The sequence below is a fragment of the Neodiprion pinetum genome, chromosome 3 (assembly GCF_021155775.2).
Source record: "Neodiprion pinetum isolate iyNeoPine1 chromosome 3, iyNeoPine1.2, whole genome shotgun sequence".
Classification (NCBI taxonomy): Eukaryota; Metazoa; Arthropoda; class Insecta; order Hymenoptera; family Diprionidae; genus Neodiprion; species Neodiprion pinetum.
The window spans coordinates 7271245-7296028 of record NC_060234.1 but is presented as its reverse complement, the minus strand read 5'-3'; the positions used below and the strand labels follow the sequence as shown (position 1 = coordinate 7296028).

Here is a 24784-nt window from a genome sequence, read left to right as displayed (position 1 = left end):
ACTGAGACTTAACAACTCACTTATGCACTTATGATAATAATCCATACTCATGCAGTGTTGCCAACTCGGATTGTCGTAATCCTTCAAGGGACTTTGTCAAATCCCACAAAAAACCGCTAGACTCGTCTGCACTATTTACCATCAAAAATCGCTGAACTAGCAACGTTTTCCGCAGAAAAAAACAAAAAAAAAAAAAAAACCAAACTTCAAAAACCGAATGCAATAAACCAATCGAAAGGCGTAGATAAAATCTAACGAAAATGAAAACGAGCATACTGGCGAAATAAATTTAATTTGTTTCTGTTTTATGATCAGAAATGTTGTATGTGATGTTCAATTCGAAAACCTGAATGTGAAATTGACGAATAATTTTTTATGCACTCGCCTTTTCTGTGGCCTGTTTGGGGTTTGATCATTTTTGGTTACGTCCGGATGATGGATTCGTTTATTTGAGATCATATTTGACTCGTTATTTGGATTTATATCTAATTGTGGTTTTAGTTTATTTGGTTTCGCATTTGACAGTGGGGATAACGTATTTGTGTTTGTCATTTTACTGTTCGAATTTTCGGATGAAAAGAAATGGTCAAAACATCAATCTGTTTGAAAAAAATCACACCATCAAATTTTTCAAATTAAGCATGTGAAATTAGCAAAAACTTTAGAAAACCTAAATTGCTTTCAAAATCCCCAAATTTCCCGCCAATCGCTGAACAGGTAAATCTTCTAACCAGGTTGGCGACACTGCACTCATTTATAGTCGCCACCTAGCGGCAAGAAATAAAAAGCATTTTAACTCTATTTAAAGCATTTAACAATACTTTCGTTATTGCTGAACAAGAATCATGCCCAGATATACAAAATCTACGAAGGATTCGGTGATAAAGCATCAAACTACTGAAGCATTGAAAAATAGAACTTGAAATGATACGCTGTAAGATATTTTTAAAATAATACTTGCACAGCTCATAATACAATAACAGGCGATCGAAAGGCGGAAATTTTAAAGCGTAGGATGTAATTGTCCGAAGCAACGTAGTTTTCCCTTAGTGGAGTTAATGCGATAGGTCGATAGTGTAATGTACTAAACCATTATCCACTGACCTTTGATCGGCATGTAGACATTGGACGTTGTTTGGCGTTGCTGTACACGGGTATGTGCATGCGATGGATACCGGATAGTGGATATGAATATCAAGTGGTCGACATATGCCCTTTCAGATAGTTCACGAGAGGGATCCTGTGATCGTCTGGCAAGTATTCAAGAGTCAAAACAACGAGAGCAAACCTAAATATATATACATACAGGTTCACCCCTTTCATCCACGGTTGGGACGAAGTAATTTTATGCACCGTTTTTTATTTTTCCAGAACAGAAACGCACCCGTCTGATCGCGCAAGCATTTAACGTAACCGTCGCTTCTGTGCTTTTATTTTTAGCGTATATTTTGAATTAAACGTAACTCCGAACGTTGGCTCGAAAATTTCCAAAATTAACTTCTCCCCGAGAATTGTAAGCATGGCGGTATGTATCCGGGGAATTTCGTGAAAACGAATGCCCGCATGGTACGAATTTGGGGTGTGACGCGTTAGATCTGGATGAGCAGTTCCCCTGAATTCTGACTGACTGTCTGTCGGTCCTCGTGTGGTCACCGATTTATATGCAATTTCAGAGTATACTGGTACAGCATTTCTTTACATATTAAAGCTCCTTATTTGGCTTTGTGGCAGTTACATTCATTCCCAGAAATTTAAATTAAAAAACAGAACAACTAATTGCAACGAATTAGTGGAAGTATTCGTAATCTTGTATGAAATACGGTCTGCAGCTTTTCAAGAAGCGCGTCAAAGGTTCGTTTGATGATCAGGAAACTGCTACAAGGTAAAAATTACGAAGCACGGAACTCGAAAACCTCGAAAATGCCATAAGAGTAAAAGGTCGTACGTTGATTGATAGATACGACCGTTTCCCATTACTAAATAATACAGCTAATAACAAAATGAATACGGCAAGATGTCGTATCCGCCAAATTTTATTTTAAAAACATTTCATTCGGTAAATCAGAAACGACAAAAACTTCAAAATTCCCTTGAACAATTATCAAATATAAAAGTAGAAAGTCGTATGCCCATTTTTTATTTTTTTTTTTGTTTTCTCTTTTACAAAACTTTGAGAATATTTGAAACGCACAGATAAATTAAAATCGTGAAAAATTTTTTTATATTTTAAAATCTTCACAATGCAAGTAAGTATCCGCGTTTTATCGTTTTGGAAATGTTATGAAAACGTTCGGAACGCATAGATAAATCAAAAATGGAGATTATTAAAATAAATTTCAATTTTGATCTGCCAACATACGACCTAATATATACTATTAATTGAAATTATGCTTTTTGTGAATTTACAAACAAAAGGACTTCAGCACCAGTACTTGCGACCTTCTGTTTTCAATCGTTAAATTATACTTTTTCCAAGAAATTGAAAAAAATTTCCGCCTATAGTGATAAAGAGTTGTATAACGTCACTTACGACCTTCAAGGATTAGATGACGTGATTATTTTTCATTTAGTCAGGTCCAAAAGGTCTTATAGGCCACGACTTGCGACGTTCTGCTTTCAATTAACCAATTTTGAATTTCAGTTTTATCAAACTTATTTTAAGGTTTTTTACGTAAATGAACATGAACAAAAATTACACGGCCATTGATTCTAGGAATGCGAAACGGTCGTAAAATGTCCCCTACGATTACTTGATTGACAGAAGTTTCAGTGCAGTCCGAAGAGATGGTTCTATGATACAGTTCACAAATTCTGAAGCGATATGGACAGAAATCAGAATATGAGTATCGAAATGTATTTACGTAACTAAAAAAAGATACCATTCATGGAGAAAAATGATGACTTCGCCTCTTTAAGAGCTATCCATAAACGACGTAGCTACGTGGGAGAGGGGATCATAGTCTACGATATGTGGTTTTATGATTGATGCATATTAATTTATTCTTCCGCGTGCAATATCGTCTCTTCCGCGATCACGGGTTTCAACGACGTGCCTTCGTAATAGATAAACTAGAAACTCAGCTCGTTTATCTCGAAAAAGCTGAGAATAATCTTATTTTGGTAACAAAGATTTTCTAACGTGGCCAGTCTCATTGTTTGTTCGTTGAGATGTCGCAGAATGATAAAAATTCTCAAAAAACCACTCGTTTATCAATCATTGAATGTATAAAAAAAAATTTATTTTGGGAGAAGGGGTACAAAATTTGAAAAATACAGCCACGTACTTTATGGACAGCCCCTTAAGCAAATGATCGAAACCAAAATCTCACCGCAAAGCTGTTTAGTAGTGAACAAGTGTCTTATCAAACATCAAATGTCACGATTGATTCGTCGCCGCAGTTGGATTCGAAAGCGTAAAAAGAAAAAAAAAAGAGCGCCAAAGCTCCTGCTCGTATCCCATTCGACCAATTTGCGATTCTTCGAGGGTGTCGCGCAGCTGGACAATTTCAACGAGTATGGTTAAAATCGAATTTGCGGATATTCTGGCACGACGTTGCACCGAGACAGTAGTTGAATTGTGGACCGCTGTCCAGAACGGCACTGCACCGGGCCGATTCCCTTGGGCGACGATTCCCGGCCACGTTCATCGAGATCGGTGTGAGTCGGTGTGAGGGTGCATGAGGCGGCGGCGGTCGTCGGGGGTGTGGATTTCGCGAGGCGCTCGCGCAGTCAGATGGGGGTTCTTGCCACGAGAACACTGAGCTTCGTCGCGTGCTCCTCCTCGGCTTGTTCGCCGTGCAGATATCTCGCGTGTCATTTGTGCCGGTCGTTGGAAACGGTACTCGAATAAAATACCCTCCAGAATTCCATCAGGACCGTCATTACAGTCACGCGGATTTCCGTCCTGACGTGAAAGCGATCGTTCACTCGCAACTTGCAACTCGAGAATTGATTAGATCCATAGTTTATCGGACATTCAAACGTCGGAGAATTGTTCCGGGTGATTGTGTTGTGATCCGACAGGCTTTGATGAAGTGTTTTTGTGTAAAGCGTGTCGAATCAAATTCATCGATGTTGCTTATGCCTGTTTTTTTAACTTGTACTAATTTTAATCGGCTCTAACGAACGTTGACGTCGAACAGTCGACCAACGCGTCGAGTCCTCGTGAACAAAAATGGGGATGTCAATGTAACCATAACTGTAACTACATCCGTCTCGCCAACTGGTTGATAGTTACAAGTCTCTTGAACAGCATGCCACGGTTGAATGATCATCAAGTGTTGCCCAATGCACGTAGTAAAGTCATGGTCTCACACTCCGCGACAGTGATCGCTACCCTCTTCAGGGGGTGATTGTGACAGTTTTACGATAAATCCTGTTGAAACGTCACGTTAAATAGCCTCAACGGTTACCGAATGAATGCGGCTGATTGCCCTGCGAGGTACTATAGTGGGTGCAGTTCAAAATGCATTAGTGATTCAGGTGCGATGAAAAGTCCAACTGGAAAAGGGCGAAACGATGGTGTGCCAATGGATTCAAACTGACATGCCCGAACGTAACTAGAAAGAAAAAGCGTGAATCGGGGTATAAAAAGGTTAATTCAAACCCTAAAACTTTTCAATCCGTCCCCGGGGTTCGCGGAGAATATTTTTTTCTGCTTCTTCTTTTGAAAGCAAAGTTTTTCAAGGCGTTTTACCACCCATTGCCTCTGTCAAATTTGCAAGGACATTCGCCCGTATTAACGTCCGGATTTCCTGGAAAGAAACGACAGCATAAATTGACGTGTTCAAGTCGAACCTGAAAGCATGTCGACTGCGATGAAAATTTTGGACTACTCTTGTTTTTGTTCTACCGTTTCATAATCGTGGGCTGTGTTTTTCACGCTCAATAGTGAAGTGAGTATGTATTACAAACGATCGGTATTCGGCAAACGATATCACCAATGTATCAACCTTCGAGTGATTCTACCCTTCAAGATGACTTCGATCCTATTTTTCTTCGTCGTTTTCTGCGGTGAGTCATCCTTGTATTTACAATAATCAATTCATCTCAGACGTGACCTGCCACTTTTTACGCACGTTTTTCTCTCAAATGTTTCTAGCTGGAGATAAAGTCAATACTTTAGGGTGACTCTGAAAATCAAATATCTGAGAACACTGGATCGAGTTGCCTCTATCTGAGCGACCTTTACGATACAGTGATTCTCATGTTTCCAATCTTTTTTCACCTACATATCGTAGGAATAGTTACATGTCATGATGTACCCGAGCTAAACGGTCACCATCGCAATGACCGTAATTCCTAAACATTCTGCAATGTAAATATCGAACAAGTTTCGGCTGAAACATGGTATCAGATATATCTGAAACATTTTTCGTGAATCCAATGAAAGAAATTGATGAGAACTTAAGAATTCATTGTGTGAATAATTCGACGTTCGGTAATGACTGTATCTGACTTTATCTGACCTTTGTCTGGTTGACCGAATTTTTTTTTTTTTTTTTTTTTCAATGGGGATTCCAAGCAACAACATGTTTCTGTTTTCAAATAAAAACGCAGCTTGAACTTCTTTGTAAGCAGTCGTTTCTACGGCTGAAAATTTGGCCAACAATTGAAATGATCGTTCCAAAGCTCATGACTTGGGATCATTCGACGAATACAAGTGGCTTCTGTCACTGTCTGCCGTTTCACGAGATTCAACAGCGTCGTAGAACGTCTTAGAACAATAAAAACGGGTGAGCAAAGGTGGAATATCAAGTCGTCGATATCCAGCGTCTCTATTTCACTCTAACATCAAAGAAGGCACTTCGCATAAATTTCCCCGAAGGTTTAGTCTCGTTTTCACACTGTTCCGCAGCGGCTCGGGTAGTTTGAAAATTAGCATGAAGGTTCCTAGAGAGGCGAAAAAATCAGCACTCAACGGTCTCTTCCTGCCTAAATGCGAAGCCTGTGCTTCTGGTCTCGAACCGCCTGGTCGCTGAGAAACGAGTCGTATAATTCTCCCGGTAGTACGAACCGCTGTCAGAGGAAAACACAACGACCCTTGAAATTCTTTAGTACCAAGTTTAAGTGTCCGTGGAAACCGTACGTAATTGTAAATAATTTCACGCAGTTGAGCTGGGCTTCTCAGTTTAGAAACGACCCCCCCTATCCCCCCAACTTCTCCGTTAGCCACCATTGACAATAATTATTCCCGACCGTTCGGTTCAGCCCCTGAGGCATAGTTACGAAAAGGAAAAGTCCAATTTCACACGTCGAGCTTTCGCCCCTCTTCTTTCGCCTCGAGGCGAGGATTTGATGGCATATAGATGTTACGAGTATTCTTTGTACCTTGCTAATCGCAGACAGAGGAACGTAAAGATTCTTCGAAGCTTCTATACTATATGAAAAATTGCTGCAGGGCTCGCTTTCCGCTTAACGCTTTGCCTTTTGTTTTCCTCTCAGCGGTATGAAAATAATAAAAGATCTTCACGAACTTCCGCGGGTACTAATTTTTGGATCAGAAAAAGCATTTGTTGGCTCATCGAGTTCGTTTTAAAGTCAATTAGTTTCCGACCTTCGATATCTTATTGGCCTCTTTTGGACCACTTTTCGACTCACGGTCTTCTTGGTCATTCAGAATAGCGGTAATCTGCTGAACACAAAAAATAATCTCATTGGCACAGTAATAACTTGGTTTCAAGAGCCAAAGTGTTTTTAAAGGTTCGCAAAAAATGTTTGGTTTGCCTAAATTGAAAATTTTATTGGCACATTTGGAGCATGTGAACAAAGGACTATCAGTTTCAATTCTGAAATGGAACAAGATATAGTTTGTTAAGAGTAAAGTTGTCGATTCTGTCACGATTAACTGTCGACTTGTGTTCACGAGGCTGAAGCTAGCCGCCAGAATTATCAGCCGAACGTTCTGATGTTCAATCGAATAAGATAGTGGAGTCCGGATATCTAAATTTTTTTAAATACGTTGAAGCCCCAACATTTTCATAGAATTATGAGGATAAAACTGAACTGCATTTTCATATTCCCCAAAACTTTGATACGTTTGGCTGTTAGCTTCAGCTTCATCTCATATTTTCGATTTGACATACTTACTGTCACGATTTAGAAATTAAAAATCCAGCGAGTACTTCTTGGAGTATAAAATGTAACGGGATTAGGTACAAAATAAAACGATGAATCATTTTTAAAGAGAGTATAAATAAACGCTTTTATCAATTTATCGTGAAGTTCAGAAATCACCACAAGCAATTCTCGCCTCGTCTCTTTTATCAGGATAATTTCAGATCGATAGAACGAACGAGAAACTTCAAAGCAAGTACTTTATACGTGAGAACAAAGGAAAATCGTAGGTGACTCATATAATTTGGATGACTTTTTCGTCGAACCAGCCAAAATTGGAGGGAAAAAATGAAGTTTACAAAAGGCTCTCGTTAGCTGATTGGGATGATTTTCATTCTTTGTCACAGTCTTTTCGGAAATATTTTAACCTAAATTATGACAATTCTTACAATGCGAGAACGGGTTGGTCGGGGAAAACGTCAAGAGCGTGGGGAACTCACCAGAGATTCTAGTAGGCCAAAGGCACCGGAGGGAGTCCTCGTTCAATACAAGAGAATTTCTGCCTGAAGTTTCACTCACGTCTGACGCCGCGAGCTCACCTGTTTTCCTTCTATTTGAGCGAGACACCGTATGCTTGAAACAGGGTTAGACTTATTTTTTATTCCAAACAAATTTCTCCACGTTTTCAATCCCATTTTAAATTTCAAAGCACCGAATTACTCGTTACATTGGATTACAAAATCATCGAATTCAAATAAACAGGATCTGATAAAATCAGATCTGATGAAAATGAAGACAAAAAGTTAAGTTTACAGAATCGAAATTTATACTATTTCGTTATACCCGGTCAGAAAAATTCATGTGCGGTTTTTGCGAATCGAATGAACGTGCAAAAGTTGATTCGGAGAGCGCAGATCAATGTGTTGAGTTGAGCGTAGTTTATTCGCTAAATCGTCGCCGACGTGAAGCACGCTAAGCTTTCTTGAGACGTTGAAACCAATTCACCCGTTCATGACACAAACCGACTTTGCCAACGAGCCGTTCGCATTTTGTCGCGATTCTCATCCGTCTTGCCGAGAAAACTGGGGAATGGAGAGGCTCTTCCAATGTTGGTACGTCAGTGCGAGACAGTTTGGTAATTTATCACTGTTAATCACCCGGTTCCATTCTCTGCTCGTTCTCGGCTACCCGCGTTCTTGCGGATTTCTGTGAAAACACACTGATTTTTTTTGGATTGTAAATGCGGTCTTTGGAAACAAAATAAAAGTCATTTTGACTTTTGAAAGTAGCCTCGAGTTCAAAGAAATAGTGAAAAGGTTTATTCCAATCAAGTAGCATAAACTGTTACATGCGATAATTTTTTCAAAATTCTACCATTCTCGACAAGAAAATTATCAAGTGAATCGAGCTTTATTTGTTTGAGAAACTGCAGTTCAACATTGTTTAGTAATATCGATTGTACTCGGAATATGTTTTGTTTGCTTTTGATAAAAGTAACTGTAATTACGGGTCCTTCGATACATATTTTCTGCTTTTTCTTCCTAAGATTAAACATGTAAACGGAGGACCAAAAAAAGTTGAATAAAAAATTTAGTGACGAAGCTTTTTTCCTCTGTTCAATGAGCCCAACTTGTTTGTCTAAAACGTACCAGAACTTATTGGTTTGATGTCATAAAAACTCACTTGTACTTACATCAAAATTCTTCCTGTGACCTTTTTCAGCTTGTACATTTTTTTCTATTAGATCGAAAAATTCATGAATAATTCCCAACGCTGTTCACCACCTTTTAAATGACTTATGACTTTGGTGACGTTATTTGGATGGTGAAACTTTACCGCTTTTATATGAGTCCTTACGTCCAAGGCCAAGTAAAAGAACGACCTCCGAATATATTAAAGTGATTTTCCCTGCTCATGGAAAATTTTAAGGACTACTTAATTTTGTGTGTTCTACCCTACCGAGTGAAGTCACGTATGTAATTTTTGGCACGCTTTTTTTCAACACATTGGAAATATTATACGATCAGAGTTAAGGGCAAGAGGTACTCAACAAGTTGATTTTATGAACCAACGAGCACCTGCGGCATTATTTTCAATATTATTTACGATACTGCGGCACAGCGGGGTATCAGACCTGTAGATATATATCGGTACATAAATATGGTCGTACCTCGTGAATATAGCGATAGTCGGCAAAAAACAGCGACCCGGAAAAAGCGTAAGACGTGTTTTTCCACAAGCCGGGATAAAAGTGGGGTCTAATGGCCCCGGAAGCAATCTTTAAGTTTCAGTATATAAGCCGGGAAAAATAATTGAGAAGCTGCTCAAGGTCTCACGCTCGCTCAGCGATGTGGTTCCTAGTTTTTTTCAATTCGCAAATTATACGATTTCTTACACGCGGATATAACCGGGCTGGAAATATATTTCACTCAGCTTTTCTTCCCGCTTCGAAATCAGTTGCCTTATAAAGCTAACCGCGATGCTTTCGCACACGAAGTCCTCGTTTTTTTACCGTATTATACATGAAAAATAAATTTGTTCAATTTGTAGTTTGTAAAGAGAATTTAAAAGACTCGAAGTACGGATAACACGCATACGATTTCAAGAAATTAATAAGTTCTAAGGTTAAGGCGTTGCGTGGGTTTGGAAGGGAAGAAAAAAGATCTTTTCTATCATTTTCATTTCAATGTAATAAAAGAATTCTTACATTGAAACTATGATCATACAAAATAACGATGTTTTATAAAATTTTGATTCAAAAATTTTGAAAATTCAGATGTTAAGAAGTGGTTTTTGGAGAAACAAGCATCCTCGGGGTGGCCAGGATAACTTGTGACAGCTTTATCTGAAAGCAAAAAATTTGAAATCAAACGGTGTTTTTTTATGTACCTACTTAAAGTTGAGGTAAGATTGCATTTTTGTTATACTTAAAAAAAAATTAGAGAATATAGGTTGTTTTGTTTTTTGTTGATATTCCAAACTCGTGTAACCCATTAAAAGCATTACGCAGCACTATTTCAACTTCGAAATCCGTCGTAAAGCTGGATGATGAGTGAGTTTCAGCCAGGCAATATGATCTTTGAATCGGTAAAAAATGGCAGGCTCCCAAAGTGCTTCTGATTCAAAATCAAAATATCGCAACAATGGCTGTGTTATAGTGAATATTTTATTTTTGTATGGAGGAAAGGCTTACTTTAGTATTTTTAACGTTCACAAATTTTAATCGCGAATAAAGCTTGCGAGAAACTGCAAGCTTAACCCTCTTAAGAATGTACTTCCATCGACCAGAATTACATTCGGAACAAAATCTGGTATTAATTATCAAAATTTTACCCTGGAAAAGAAATTTCAGGGCTAATATACATCCGACCAAACATTATTTTCACACAACCAAAAAATTTAGTTGATATTATAGTGCACAGAAAACATAATGTTTTATTAACGTCTGAGAAAAAAGCTTTTTCATTAATTTTGCTACTTTTGAAACAAAATATTGTGTTGCCATGAGAAACTTTTCTTCAAAATGCGGCTACGAATTGTTTTTTTTTTTTTTATTGAATAAGGAATTCCTTGAGTGTAGATCGACCAAAAGTTCGATTTCCATCGTTCAGTCAATATTTCAGAAATGCTAAAATAACCATAAATAATTGTATACTTCGTCCTGAAAAAGTTTCTCATTTCAATCGATTGTCGGTTGTGATTTTCAACCTGACGGTGACTCTGATTGACACCAGAGCCTGAATTCGACAACTAAAATAATTTCACGGTAAAATCATAGGATAACCTCGCACCAGATTAATATTGGATTCTTACACCACGAAAAGTTTGAAATTCAATATTTTCTGCAACCTGCACTGGTACAAAGTTTTTGTATTTACTAACGACGCCATTTGTTTCAACACTCTTCGAAACTTTCGAAGATAGAATATTTAGATATGCACCAAGAAAAAGGCAACCAAAAAGCAAACGACCGCAGCATATAACGAAGTTTAAAAATATTTCCGAACCTCGGTTACAAGACTTTTGCAAATTTGAATCTTTGCTTGAAAACGAAAAGTGAATGATTATTACGTAATCACAATTACCGACAATTTTTATATATTTCTTGATAACAAATTTTAATCCAACCATAAAATGTTTTTAGTAATATAACTTTTTTTTTTACCACGAATTAATCATCATAGTATTGAAAAATGGACTTGTAACTTTTCACACGCGTAACTTCAAACCGGAAATGTTAAAAACTGCAGACAATGTTCAGAGTTGAAAATGTCGTTTGGGTTTTTTTTTTTTTTTTTATTACGTATTTCTCAGCGTAGGTACTAAATGTATTAAGAATTCGTGTTAGCAAGCATGTAGAATATGAAAGATTAGTAACATAGAGCGATAAATACAGGTTGGAACATTTCAACGGTAGTTTATTTTCGAGTCACTTTAACCTCTACAAATTAATATATGCTGTGGTTGTCGTGTCATAGATACATTAAATGCTTCAAACGCTGTCCCAGTTGTTCAACATGATTGGGGGATCAACGTTGAACATTGAAGATTGAGTCAAGATAATAGAATATTAAGAATGGCTTAAATATAATTGAAGATTAATTGTCAGGAATAGGATTTAGTACAGTTGTTATCATTGGGTAAAATCAGGCTTCATAAATACTTGATAACACTCCTTGACCACACGTCAAATGATTTATACAGTGTTCATTCGCTCAATTTGCATGCTCGTGGCATGTAATTTACAAAACACAGCTTACAGAAACGCGAAAAGTTTTATTTCCCCTTTTAACCACCTAATTTTTCTCTCAATTCATTACGCAGCTAGTACTGATACTAAAATAGATATGAACTGAGCTACATTTAAAGCTTTTGCTAATCTCTTCAGCGCATCCCGTTTCCGAGTTATAGTCTGCCATAAAATGGTAAGGCCGCGTTTCTTGGTAACTTCATGCCTTAATTTGTATGAATAAAAAAAAAAAAAAATAATGAAAAAAAAAAAAAAAATTGTAACTGGACGTGCCGGAAGCTTTTTACAACCAAATTTGAATTCGGCACGGAAAACGAATCGTAAAAATGTCACCTCAGGTTTCGTTCCTGACGATTAAATTTTAACAAGTCGAATTCTGGCTGACTATCCGAATTCACTTTGCTCGACTTCAGTCAGCCTGATTAATTACCGTGGGAATTCTTCTACTTCAAAACGAAACAGCCGATTCTATTAAATATCTTTCGCTTAATATCAACGCCTGTATCGGAACAATGGCGACAAAATACAACACGCGAGACTATAATCGAAAAGTATAGTGAGAGACAGTAAATTTTCTGATTACGGCAACATAACTCATCTTCATTTTTGACCAAAAGCTACATTTTTCTACGATTCATTGAATTTAAAAATTCTGTAGTATGTTTGATTCGAATTAATACGAATTGCTGACCTTCTCGTTTCGACGAAATTTCCTTTTATTGTCTGTCAATTTCGTGAACCATAGTTTAATTATTTATCAATACTTCGTGCTGAAAAATACCAATTCGATCATGATTTTCCAGCATCACGCCTTCGGGAAATTATCAATCGTTTATTTCTATTCAAAACAAAATACGCCGAGTCTCGAAAATGCTTTAATAATCAAGAGTCGCTTTCAGATTTCCACCTTAAGAATCGTGGGAGTATTATAATGTGGGTATTATTCTCGGTAGCTTGAAGCTCGTAGCGAAAATTCACAGCGTCTGGTTGAAAGAAAATTGATAACGTTTTGTGAACCAATAAACTTCACAGCTTGACTCAGTCTGCTGTATTATAGCTGACTAAAGCACTTGATTACTCCTTGCATCCCACAGCGAAGCCAATAATTATGGCGTCGGAGCAATAATGATTCTTTTTAGCGATTAAAATTACCGAGTTTATAAATTTTAAACTGCACTTTCTTTCTTTCGCCGTATCGAAACGTGGAATAAAATCAGCTGGGTGAAAACTTGAGAAGCAACAACCGTATGCATCTTTATCAAACTGAAAATAGTATTTCAGATTCAATTTTAACTAAAAGTTCATGTTTTTCAGCTTTTTTGATCAGAATATTCCGATCGTGCGATCGAAGATTGTAAACTACAATTGAATTGCGTACCTTAAAATTGACGGGTTCTAGGATAAGTCGGCAAATCGAAATACGTAACGAGCATTTGAATTGCTGAGTGGTTAAGGTGTTTCCACCTCTTTATCAATACGTAACTTGACTCACATTTCACTTTCGAATTATTCAACCCGAGGGGTTGAACTTGGCGGAAGTAGCAGATATTCGTTAAGCGTCAACAAGTTGTAAATAAAGTTAAGGTGAGTTTGAAAAGGACGATATATAATTTGCACGGGTACCTTACTCGATGTTCCTTGGGAATTTAATACCTACTCCATGCTACGATATAACAATTACCCCTGGTAAATTGTCAAAGGAATGCGATACGAACGTGCGACGAGCCTTGGAGCGATCAGTCATTCGCGAAGAGACGACGACGGCTTGAAAATGAAAGTACAATATATATAATACATGCGCTTTTTCAGGCAGGTACGCTCATAAAGCCGAGTGTCTGTTTTATTTGTCGTCGCGAAAGAAGTTGCTTTGAAAAAAAAAATAAATAAATAAAAATACGAGTATCCTCGAATTGGAAACACTTTTTATCACTCGCACAATCGTTTCTCAGCGTTCGCAATCATGAATTGACGTGGTGGTGTTTACGCGGAAAATGCTGTGTCCTGAATTCCGATTTCATCGATTTGGATGAATGTTGGGCGAAAAATTCAAGCATATTGAGTCGAGATGATCCACGTATGATTTTCAGCTTTGGTTTAATCGATTTAGACGAAATTTTAACGATGCATGAAATGTCCGGTATAGACTGTCACGAAACTTTTTGAAACCTCTAACACCTCCGGTTACTTACATCCTGAATTTCAAACAAGCGATAAGATCCATTGAAAAATGAAATTTGAGGAAAAAATCAACCATTCGTTGGAAATACGACACAATGTGTTTTTTTTTTTCATAGTATCTCTTTAGTTATGGTTTTAAAATTATGACAACTGAAATTGAAAGAAAAAATCTTAGTTCTAAGAATTTATCGTCAACTTTCCTTATGGAATACGGTACACGATCTTTCGTTTTTGATTTATTACAATTCATCGTCGCTCATTCAGTTGCTTTTCATTCTAAATCCACGACGTGCATGCGTTTCTTTCTCGCAATCTATTACCATATCGAAATCTTCCTCGCATGAGAATTTGCCCCTTTCACCCCTGTTCGAATACGTAATGAACTACACTATTAGATTTTGAGGACGGTAAGAAATGCGGGTTCTGCCTATCGCAGGAAAGCTCGGCTTTCCAGTTTGGCCGGCTCGTTTCGAGCCGATTCTTCCGACAGTTGACGGCCAACCGCAAACCGAATCGATGAATCTCGAGGCTTGTGATTTAAACTCGAGAGAACGAGGATCTGGCGTCATGGTCGGATGAAATACACGCGAAGTGCTAAACTTTTCATCATCCGAGAGCGTCGTTCCCCACATTCGCGAAGCGAAATGAAGTCGGATAATTCAGCGATCCGGCACAGCAGAAACCCGGACCATGCATCAAGCAGGCAATATTGTGAAATCCGCGGCGGGCCTCCGGACGTCAGAATTTATCAAAGAGAAATTTACGCCGTTGGGGTAAATCATCGCTCGATGGAAAGAGGTAGCATTTTTCGTTACGAGCTGCGGGGGCGGCGGACGTTGCAGGGAGAGAATCTGAAATTTATAACAGGATAAGCCGGTCTAAGCTGGGAGCACGCGGTCAGATCGTGACCCCCTTCGATGACAAATGAGGGGTGCAGAAGGAAGCTGCGATAGCGAGGGGAGAGAAAGCGAAAAGCCCAAGTTCCGACTTGTGAAAAATAAAAAATAACCCGGTCCAAGGGTCGGCTCGGTTTTTCCGGAGATCGTGGGCGCTGATTGCGTCACGTTTCTTTCGCTTACAAAGCGGGACGACGACTTTTGTCCATGAGCCGAAGACGCGGAAAGGAACCAGGCAAGCCTTTCGAGGGTGGAAACTGGCAATACCGCCGGAGGAATACAGATATACGAACGGAAAGCAATCGGCGTAGAACAAAAGCGCGTCGCGTCATTTGATTTTTTTTTTTTCGTTTTTTCCAATTTCTAAAAATATTTATCCTCCATCCCCGCGATATTCTCGGTAACTTTCTTTATCCGATCTCCCTAGACTCGGAAAAGTTTCATCTCTGGTCTCGCGGTTACTCACCGAATCAATTCCAAAGTTTTGAAAACCCGGAGAGATTTGTGTACGAAGCTTTATTCCATATTCCAACTTATGTACCCGAATCGACCCTGTGCAAAGGGCAGCGTTATTTTCATGACGATTTTGCAAAGTTTTGCAAACCTCTGGAAAAGTCGACTCGCGTACTTACTGTTAACATCCGAAACCGAATCACTGCATTTTTATTCAAGATTCCCTTAACGAGGAACGTTTCTCGGAGAATTGAATCAGTCAGCCGTTTCAATCGTACCGTAATCGCAACATCGATAGTTATCTAAAGTTCGGAAGTATGCGTTATGTCAGAAAACAAGACCGAAGACAAATTACTAGTAATAATTATTAGTATGCACCAAAACGTGGTAATTGGTGCCACACGGTGGTATTAATCATTCGGAACAATCTAATTAATTTTTCAACATTCGTTACCGCCATGCTTCGATATTTGAACAGGTCACGATAAGCTTCAGAACAATCATATCAATTACCCCGCAAAATAAATCATATAAAAATACTCAAACTCTTATGATAAAAAAGAATTCGACGATAGATTTAGAATATTTTTAATCACTCATCTTTTCAGAATTGTCAGAATCACTGAATTTTCTTCTACAGAACTCGTGCTTCAACGTCAAAGGTGTGGAGTAGATTTATCGCTCTGATAAATCAGCGACCTCGAACCTCATTTGCAACTTTTCGAGATCAGTTGAACGTACAGTTCTTGGCGCCACCATCATCAGCTTTACAGGTTACCAACACAGAGCCACGCCGACTTGTTAATTACACACGCTCATCCTTTGACCTAACCCTTAATTTCACTGGTTTCCGACAATTACTTTGTTCTCGTATACCATGTAGGTCTACTTCTATTCGGACTTGCCGACAAGCAGCTTACGCGAACGTTAAACAAGCCGAGCTTTTGTTGTCTCGTTTATCTTTGTCGTTGAGGGTATCGCCGCGCCATTATGGTTTCGCCTTTGAGAGTACAGGAATAAAGCATTGCTGGTTAGAACGTCGAAGCTTCGAGTTACGTCGGAGTGCAGTATCAATTAAGAGGGTATAAATATGCAAGTAGACGGAATTTTGGAAACTTGTAACTTGACAACTAATTATTAAAATTGATTGGGATTTTTTGTATTCAAAAATATCAGGTAGCTTGAGCTTTAATTACGTATTTATTCTGTTAGAATAAATTATTATTGACATTAATAACAACAACCGCAAACGGATGAACCAATTCAGATTAAATTTGGGAAAAGTGTTATGGATACTTTTTTTTTCTTTCAAGAAAATGGAGATTGAAATTGAATTTCTCGTAAAAAAATGTACAAATCACTTGTGAAATCACAAGGAAAACATAAATAAATACGAGTAGAATTATGCTGAATGCTTCGCGTTATTTTCAACTACGATGCTTCGCATTGCTTCATTTTGCTTTGCAAAAATATGTTTATACAGCCCGATATACGTATTTTTGGAGAAAACAAACCCCAACCAAATCGAATAATTTATTACCATCGATATATTGAAAATTCAATTTTTCAGCCATCTACTTGCACGCACTCTCAGGAGATGGAGGAAAATCGCGATTGTATAAAAAAAATTCTGTAACGAATATTTGAAATCTAAATTCGAGTTTCATCTATATTTCATTGGGATTCAAGAAGTGATTTCAATCGAATTCGCATCCACTTCTCAAACACGAATTTCATCGTCCCTTCGAACATCTCGATACACTCTTCCGGGATACACGCCTGAATGACGAATGTCTGGTTCATTGATTCACGTCCCTGGTGTTTCACGATTCGCGGAAGCAATGAAACGGCCAGAAGCCCGACTTGATTTGATAAAATGGATTTGATTTTTGCGCAGTTATTCTTCTTTATCATCAGATTCATGGTTTATTGCGAAGAGTATAGACAGAGAGACTCGTAACAATGTAAGTTCAGCAAATCTAAGCTCACGATAGATTTTCCAGATCATAAAATATCTCGGAGTATTTGACGACCGCTTAATAACGTACAGATAAAACGTAAGTGCTCCGTAGATGATTCCGTCGCACCGTTGATTGAAGTCTTTGGACGAATTAACGCGATACTAAAATACTTCACTCAAACGTATCCCCACCAGAAGTTTGGAAATGAAAATCCAAGTGTAATTTGTCATTAGATTCTCGATTAAAGGTTTTCGGGTTCATCCGAAAGGCAATATAAAATAAAACGCTATAGCCGATCCCCTCCAGTGCTAATTTCATAAAAATACGATTTTTCAGAGCAAACGTTTTGCGATAAAGGACGTGCCAGAAACTCGGGGAAGTTGTCGAGTTCTCACGTATAACTTGCCTGGAGCTAGGTGAAAATAACGCGAGAAGTGGAGCGTGGGAAGAGAAATGAAAAAGAAGAAAGCAGCAAATAAAGGAAAAAGGGGTGTGCAGGGGTGAACAAGAAACGCGGCCTGGAAGAGAGAGGAGAATACTCGATGTTTCCTATTGACACGGGAGCGAAGAAAACCTGCCGCGGTTCTCGGCTGGTGTTGGTCCTTGGCTCGTTGCCTGGCAGGGCTGAGAAGTGTTTTATACCTGTGATAAGGAAAAGAAGTTGTTTAAATTCCGATCAAGAAGTACGAGGATCGGCGTATTTGGAATCCGGCCAGTAGGAAGCACAATAGAATTAACAACAAATGAGCGTAAACTTCCGACTAGCTGGACCTCCGAAAATCAGAATCTGAAAATTTTTCAAGCTTTCGAGCTTGCGTCCAAATATTAACGTCTAATTGAGCATTGATTGGCAATTTTCTCGCCGGATAACAAATTTCTAAGAACTATTACGATAATCTACCTTTAATCTTTTACCGAAAGTTATTAAGCCGAGCTAATTATTGATGCGGAAGAAGACTTAATTCTTTTTCTTGAAACTTTTTTATTTATTGACGATCAAAACTTTTCCAAGCTCTTCGCGCACAATTAGTCAATACCAAGCTTCAAGCTCTTCGTCTCTGGGCCTTCGGTTGGAAGATATTGTATCAATGAAAATAGCTATTGTAATTGTAATTTTTACAAGAACGAGTTAGGTGGAAGGTCTCGTGGAAAAATAAAAACATCAAAAGGTAACGAGTTCCACGTTTGAAACGCGAAATCGATTCGTTTATATGATTTTTATGGAATAACGAGATTTTTATATAAGTTGAAGTTTCATTTATATTAATCTGTTATACCCGTAACGGAGTAATTTATTACTCAAAATTTTCTTATTTAGGAGGTAAGAGAATAATAATTCAAGTCAGGTAAATATAATCAAAATCCCACAAACCATCTGTTTTTGGCGCTGAACAGGTCTCAGCTTTTTATAGTCAAAATTCATGCTATTTGAAGATTTATTTATGTTTAGGAAATATTTTTTTCACTCGAATTCAAGCCAACAATCACAGTAACAGCTTCTGAAGATTTTGTTCAATCCACACTTTTTCGATATCGTTTTATTTACTCTGTACATTCGACATCGTCTTTAAAATCTTTTGAAATTCTGTGTATGACACATTACAGAACACGTTTAAAAAAAAGTAAGCCTAGGAAGTTTGAAAGTTCGGAACAGGCTCGTTGATATCGGTGAAAGTCTTAGACGTAATGCTGTAAAATTTGGTTTTCGTCCTTGTTTCTCAAGCCTTGACTGGCAGCATAGCTAGCAATTGATGGGTGGTTGATAGTTAGGCCAATCCCGGAAGTCTCGTATTGATTTCCTGACGAGTGGAGGAATAATCGTCGAAGGGGTTAGCCTGCCGAGTTAAGAGGAGTAATATAGAGGGGTGTCATCGAGTGAACCTTGTCGATTGATCTACACGCGCACGGGCTTTGGTCTGATGTCTATGCATCGGGAATGTTGATGGATTCCGGAGGCATCTATCATTCGGTCTCATCAGCGCTGCGTCAAAATCTCAGCCAAATAAACGTGGGATCAGGCGCCATTGAATGCTGAATACCAAGCAGCGGCGCGATGCCAAATCCCGTGATCTAAGCTTAAACTTCAACTTGCGAACCAACACGGAAACGGCAGCCACGTGTGTTCCTGTATACCCAAAGATGCGCCACGAAGTGTAGCCGTTGCTGAAGGCATTGATGGATAAACGCTATTTGCGCCGGGGATTCTCCCAAGTGTTTCCAGATCCGGGGATATCTCGCGCTCTCTTCCCTCGATGATCGCTTCAACGGAATCTTTGTCAATGCGTCCGAAAGAAGCCGACGTCGGTAAATTGATTTTCGTCAGAAAAGCCACGTGCCAGACTTCGGCTCAACCTTCCCTCTACGGTATACTCTTCTTTATCTTTAGGGAACCCGATTCCGTGATAATTCATGAAAGCTGTTGTGTCGATGTCGGCATATCAATATTGAAATTGCAAGCTCCATCGATTCTTCTTGTCTTTGGGATTCGTGACATCAAGACCTTGAGCGTGGCAACTACTCTTTGCGATTTGAAAGAAGAGGTACGAAATTTCATTCGCTGAATTACTTTCTTGACTACGTGGAGACCACAGTGTAGGTCGCACGACAGTTTCTCATGAGGCTGAAGTTAGTAACGTTAACGTAACGATACACCAGGGTGAAAGGTCATTGTTGAGCAATTTGAGAATGACTTTCAAGGAGTTGGATTTTCAGAATAAGGGTATACGTTGTTTGCAATGGTTTACTACATTTCGGAAAGTCATGAAGGTGTAGATTAGCCATTTTTCCTAAACATGCATCGTTACAGCAACGTTACTAGCTTCATCCTCATAGTTTCTCAAGATATTGTCTAAGAACAAATATTACTGGATTTGAATTTTGATAAAAAAAACTTTTCCTGAAGCTATGATTTTTGATCAGGTTATATACCTACCTTGTCGATGAAGCAATGGATCAGAATACTTCTGGAAGAGAAATTGGAAGAAAGCAGGGTGCCAAAATAGTCGCGTTTCACGGCGTCAGAGGTCAATTTATTTCACATCGCATTCTGAAACAGCTCATAGATTTTCATGACTTATTTTATTACTTTGGAGTCAATCGTAGGAAGGCATTGAATTGAGATTGATCAGCTTATTCAAGGATGTTCCAAAAACACACAGGTATTCGATCATTCTTTTGACAGTTAGTCATAACAAATTCCCATGTGCAGCGGTAAAGTTGAAGTTGATTTCAAGCTCTGGAATGATATCGGCATTAACAAACAATTCAGACTGTTATACCTCGAAGTGCGGATGAGCGAATCACTGAATATTTTTACATTTTTATGAGAAAAACGATGGTCAAGCTCACTTCGCGATGCCAATAAACTCATCTCATTCAATAAATACTGTACGAACGACCATCGGGGGGTGAATAGATTAATTGTACAACCCAAAGGTGAAGAGATTTGGTCTTTGGCTGGTCTTTATGATGGTAGAGATTATTCTTACGAGTCGTTCCTGACACGGTTTTATCATCTCCCTGACCCAAAGTGATTCCGCGGTATCCTATAATAGCACAGCATAACAGCTAGCCGACTTCTGGCTGAGCGGATTTCTGAATGTCGGCAATTTGTATGCCACGTAGACATCGTTGACCAAACCTTCGACCGAGTCGTCAATCTTAAGTGTCTCCGGGCTATTCCAGGATGGGTAAACTGTCGTTTCTATTGAACTTCGTCAGTTCTCAATCTTAGTATCCTATCTATCTACCCGAGAATGTTGCTGCCGGGATTCCAAAACCTCTGCCGTAACCATCCTGCGCATCTTCTCATGTTTCTGTAAACTGATTGCAAGCGAAGTCGTTGTGTACCGAAGGGTGCCATTAAATATTCCAGAGAATGTCTTGCACAGGTTTGCCGAACCTTGACTAGGTACCTGATTAAATTACGCAGTTTATGTACCCAGTAGCTCATAAACCTGAGCAGCTCGTCCTTAAACCTCGAACAAAGTTGTGATCGAAGACTTTCTGCGCTTCAATTTCAGTGTGGTGATTACCTTTTGATATCTGAATGTAACGTCAAACTAGATATTTCAGATTTCTTCCACGTATAAAAATACAGTGACTTTGCGGAAATTGAAGGTACTGCGAATTTTTCACCTGAGGAAAAACTGCCAGGATCTTGAAACTACCGCCGAGGCAGATGGTTCACGAGGGAATGAAATCGAGGGATTTGAAAATAATCGAGTGAATAGAGCCAACGCGGTTATCCGAGGCAATGAGAAAATTCACATTTCCTGGTTAATTAAGTCTGGGAAGCGGAGCGGGTTAAAGACAAGTTTGTACTCTAGACTCGAGTTCATCGTTTCTATCTGTTATTTGGTGGTTTTCTTTGGAATTGCCCAGGTTGCGTGGATTGCGTGAGGGTGCGGAAGGTGATTGCGGGGGCGCCGAAATCTAATTTGCCAAAGACTGTGGCGTCGACGTCGTGGGACCCATTTCGAGTTTCGAAGCCTCGCTCTCCGTTTCTCTCCACTGCTGTTCTAGTGGCGAGCAGGCCTGCGGCTCGATGTCTGTAGAGTTCCTGATACAGCTTTTCTCCTGGTGATGCACGATGAAAGTGAAAAAAGAAATTGCCTGGGGAACGGACCGAGAGACCAGGTCATAATTTTACTCGTTAATTCGAGAAGGTTCCTGGTTACTTCCATGTCACATTAACACACCCGCGTACCGCGAAACCACATCAATCAATGACCCAGGTTCAAGTGTATCAACAGGTTTGTTCAAGCCACTCACGTTTTTGAAGTTAACGCGAACCGCAACGATTTTTGAATCGATGATCGTCAACTTCTAGTGGATCCGAAAAAAATGTTAATCGGTGAACAAGCCTTTTAGTTGAAAGTTGCAAATCAAGTTCTATGAAAATTGTCCGAAAATCACAGCACCTATTTATGTTTGGAAATCTTAGGCAGCCGTCATTCGGTTATTAATATTAGAATTCATAGATAATTTGAATTTTTGGAGGACGGATCTAAACCGAATATTTAGTTTTTAGTAAAATTTCGTTCAAATCAAACGAGTAGTTCTTGCTGGATTTGAAATGCATCATGCAGGCTCTATACCAGAGATATTTCTGGTTCCGAGTTCATCGCTACGACTAATCTAGCATCGAGGTCGACATTTAAAAGGTTATTCAGAGCGTTATCACACCGTAAGTGGCTCTGAATGAAACCAATCCAACATTGCAGTGGTGAATTATATCGTACAACCTCTTTCGGATGACGTCTGAAGCCCTGAAAGAGGGGTGTTAAGCTTACAAACATCGACTTTTGTCTTCCCAGACCGGCGGCCTGATCTAGGGGTTTACGGGCCCCAGTCACCCGACCCCTAATCCTTGCTTCCGTTATCCGGATGGCATCAGACGCCCTAAAAACCGCCAATAATTGGATGGCGCCTACCCTGAAGAGAACAGGGGAAATAGGAAAGTGATATGGCCCGATAATGATCATTCGGTGCTCCTTGTTCAACCTGAAATTGAGAGTTTGTCGAGATTTCGAGTCTGTATTGCCAGATTAGACGAGTTAACTTACAGTTAGCATCATTGAAATCAGGTACGGAATTACATCTGGAATTCAATAAATCATCAGATGATTGAACGAGTGATATAGAATTCGTTGTGAATATTAAAGCCCAAATTCGTTCCGAAAGTTACCAGATCGCATCAATCTTGACAAATCTTATACCTTTACACTAAAATTGTAATATTGTGCAGGATTCCAAGAAAAACTCATGCGTTTATCTATCTGATAGTCAAATTATTTGTAATAAATACTGCTTTGAGGGTCGGAATTTATGCGGAGAATAAAACGAAAAGTTTTGCAATTTCGGAGAAATGAATTTATTAACTATTGGAAGAATCTTGAACAATTTCTTTTCGCAGTTTCTTACGGCGAGGATCTCGTCCGGGAATAAGTTTCGGAGAAAGCGGTGATGCTTCGGGCAAAAGCTGATAGTGTTTAATTTGTTTCAGCGTAATATTATTTTTCAACGAACAAAACAACTTGAAAAACTATTAAGCTGCACGTATTTCCTGCATGAAGTCAGAAATTGGGAATACTTTCCATGTCACGCCTCATCATCGATTATATTCGAAGAAGATTTTTATCGGTAAAGTGAAAATTTCCGCGAAAAGACGTATTAATGGGAGCCTGAATATCCTGGTTCCTTCATATCTTCCCGTCCGAGAAAACTTGTTCGTTGGTAAAGCTAGTTTCTCAATGTGAACAGGAAATGAAAAGTATAATCTAATAACATGAAAGATGAAGAAGAAAAGCCCGGTCTCTCGTTAATCAGAGAGGAGCGTACTCTCACCCTGACTTATATAATACCGTGAGCCTGCACACCAAAGTTATTAAAACAATCTGGCTTGTGCGAAATTAAAATTTCCTTTGTTGTGTTAAACAAAGGGACGAGAGGATTTGTAACACGCCATCCCACCCGAGGATATCCAACGGGTAGACGAAACGAAAGATTCACGACTCGGGGTGGTAAGTGATAGGGCGGCGACCATCATCTCACGCCCGAGCCCCGGAGGCGTGACACGAAATTGCAAGCTCTTCGTTCAATAGTCTGGGTGTAGGTTGAATGGCGTGGATGGTCTATGACACAAGACGTCGTACAGCCCGAGCCTCCCTATGGAATTATTACCTTAAGGTAGCTGAGCTCCCTTCAATTACCTTTGCTAGCTTAATCCGCCCGATTTAAACTCGGAGCAACTTCGAAGCGATAACAACCAAAAAACATCAGTTACCAACAAAGCGCGAACGCCTTTTGCTTTGCGATATCTTTTACTTGTGAGATCAGAGGGAATTTCGTGTATGTAACGTTGAGGACCCAAGTGACCAGGCTTTGGATAGCAAAATTCGTTGTGCCGATAATTTCCATTCTGTTAGATTCTGTTACGACGGATGAACGTGATGTAGTATCGCGTGCTGATTGGATCTCTAGTACGTTGGATAACCCGTGGGCTGTAACCAATCTTCAAATTCGATATTCGATGTAATTACGAATCCCAATACGGTTTCCATTCGAAGGCAAAGTAGCCCGCGAGGCTATTCCTCGCAAATTGCTTAACCTTAGCGAGGACTGAGGTCCTGACAATAAACAGAAGGGACCGGAAAATTAGGATCCCGATTAGCCTCATCTTGGCTAAATGTGTCCTGGATCTGAGGCTTTAAGTTATTGCTCCCATATTTCGACCATGCAGTCAGGCACTGAACCCTTGTTTCCACTTTGAGAATAAACGTGTACCGGTTTATCTTGAATTTCACTTGGTATCTCGCTTTCAGTCGAGACATTGTAAGGTTACCTCGAAAAGCACTTGCGAGATGTAGGATAATGTATGTGCAGGTCGAAATAAGTCGGTTTCTCACCCTTTAACCATTTCGTATATGACTTAAAATTTTTCTAATAATTTTATTGTATCTTACGAAAACTCCACCTTAATTACTACT

General features: G+C 39.1%; 1 protein-coding gene across 2 annotated transcripts in view; it reads left to right on the top strand.

Moving 5' to 3' along the window:
• The first annotated feature begins 3751 nt into the window (after positions 1–3751).
• LOC124214687 (zwei Ig domain protein zig-8-like) overlaps positions 3752–24784 on the top strand; it is a 46203-nt gene continuing 25170 nt past the window's right edge. For both annotated transcript variants that reach the window (XM_046617236.2, XM_046617234.2), the window contains exon 1: positions 3752–5013. In XM_046617236.2, coding sequence (XP_046473192.1) covers positions 4902–5013 — 112 coding nt within the window. In that variant the 5' untranslated portion in view covers positions 3752–4901. The remainder of the gene's footprint in view (positions 5014–24784) is intronic.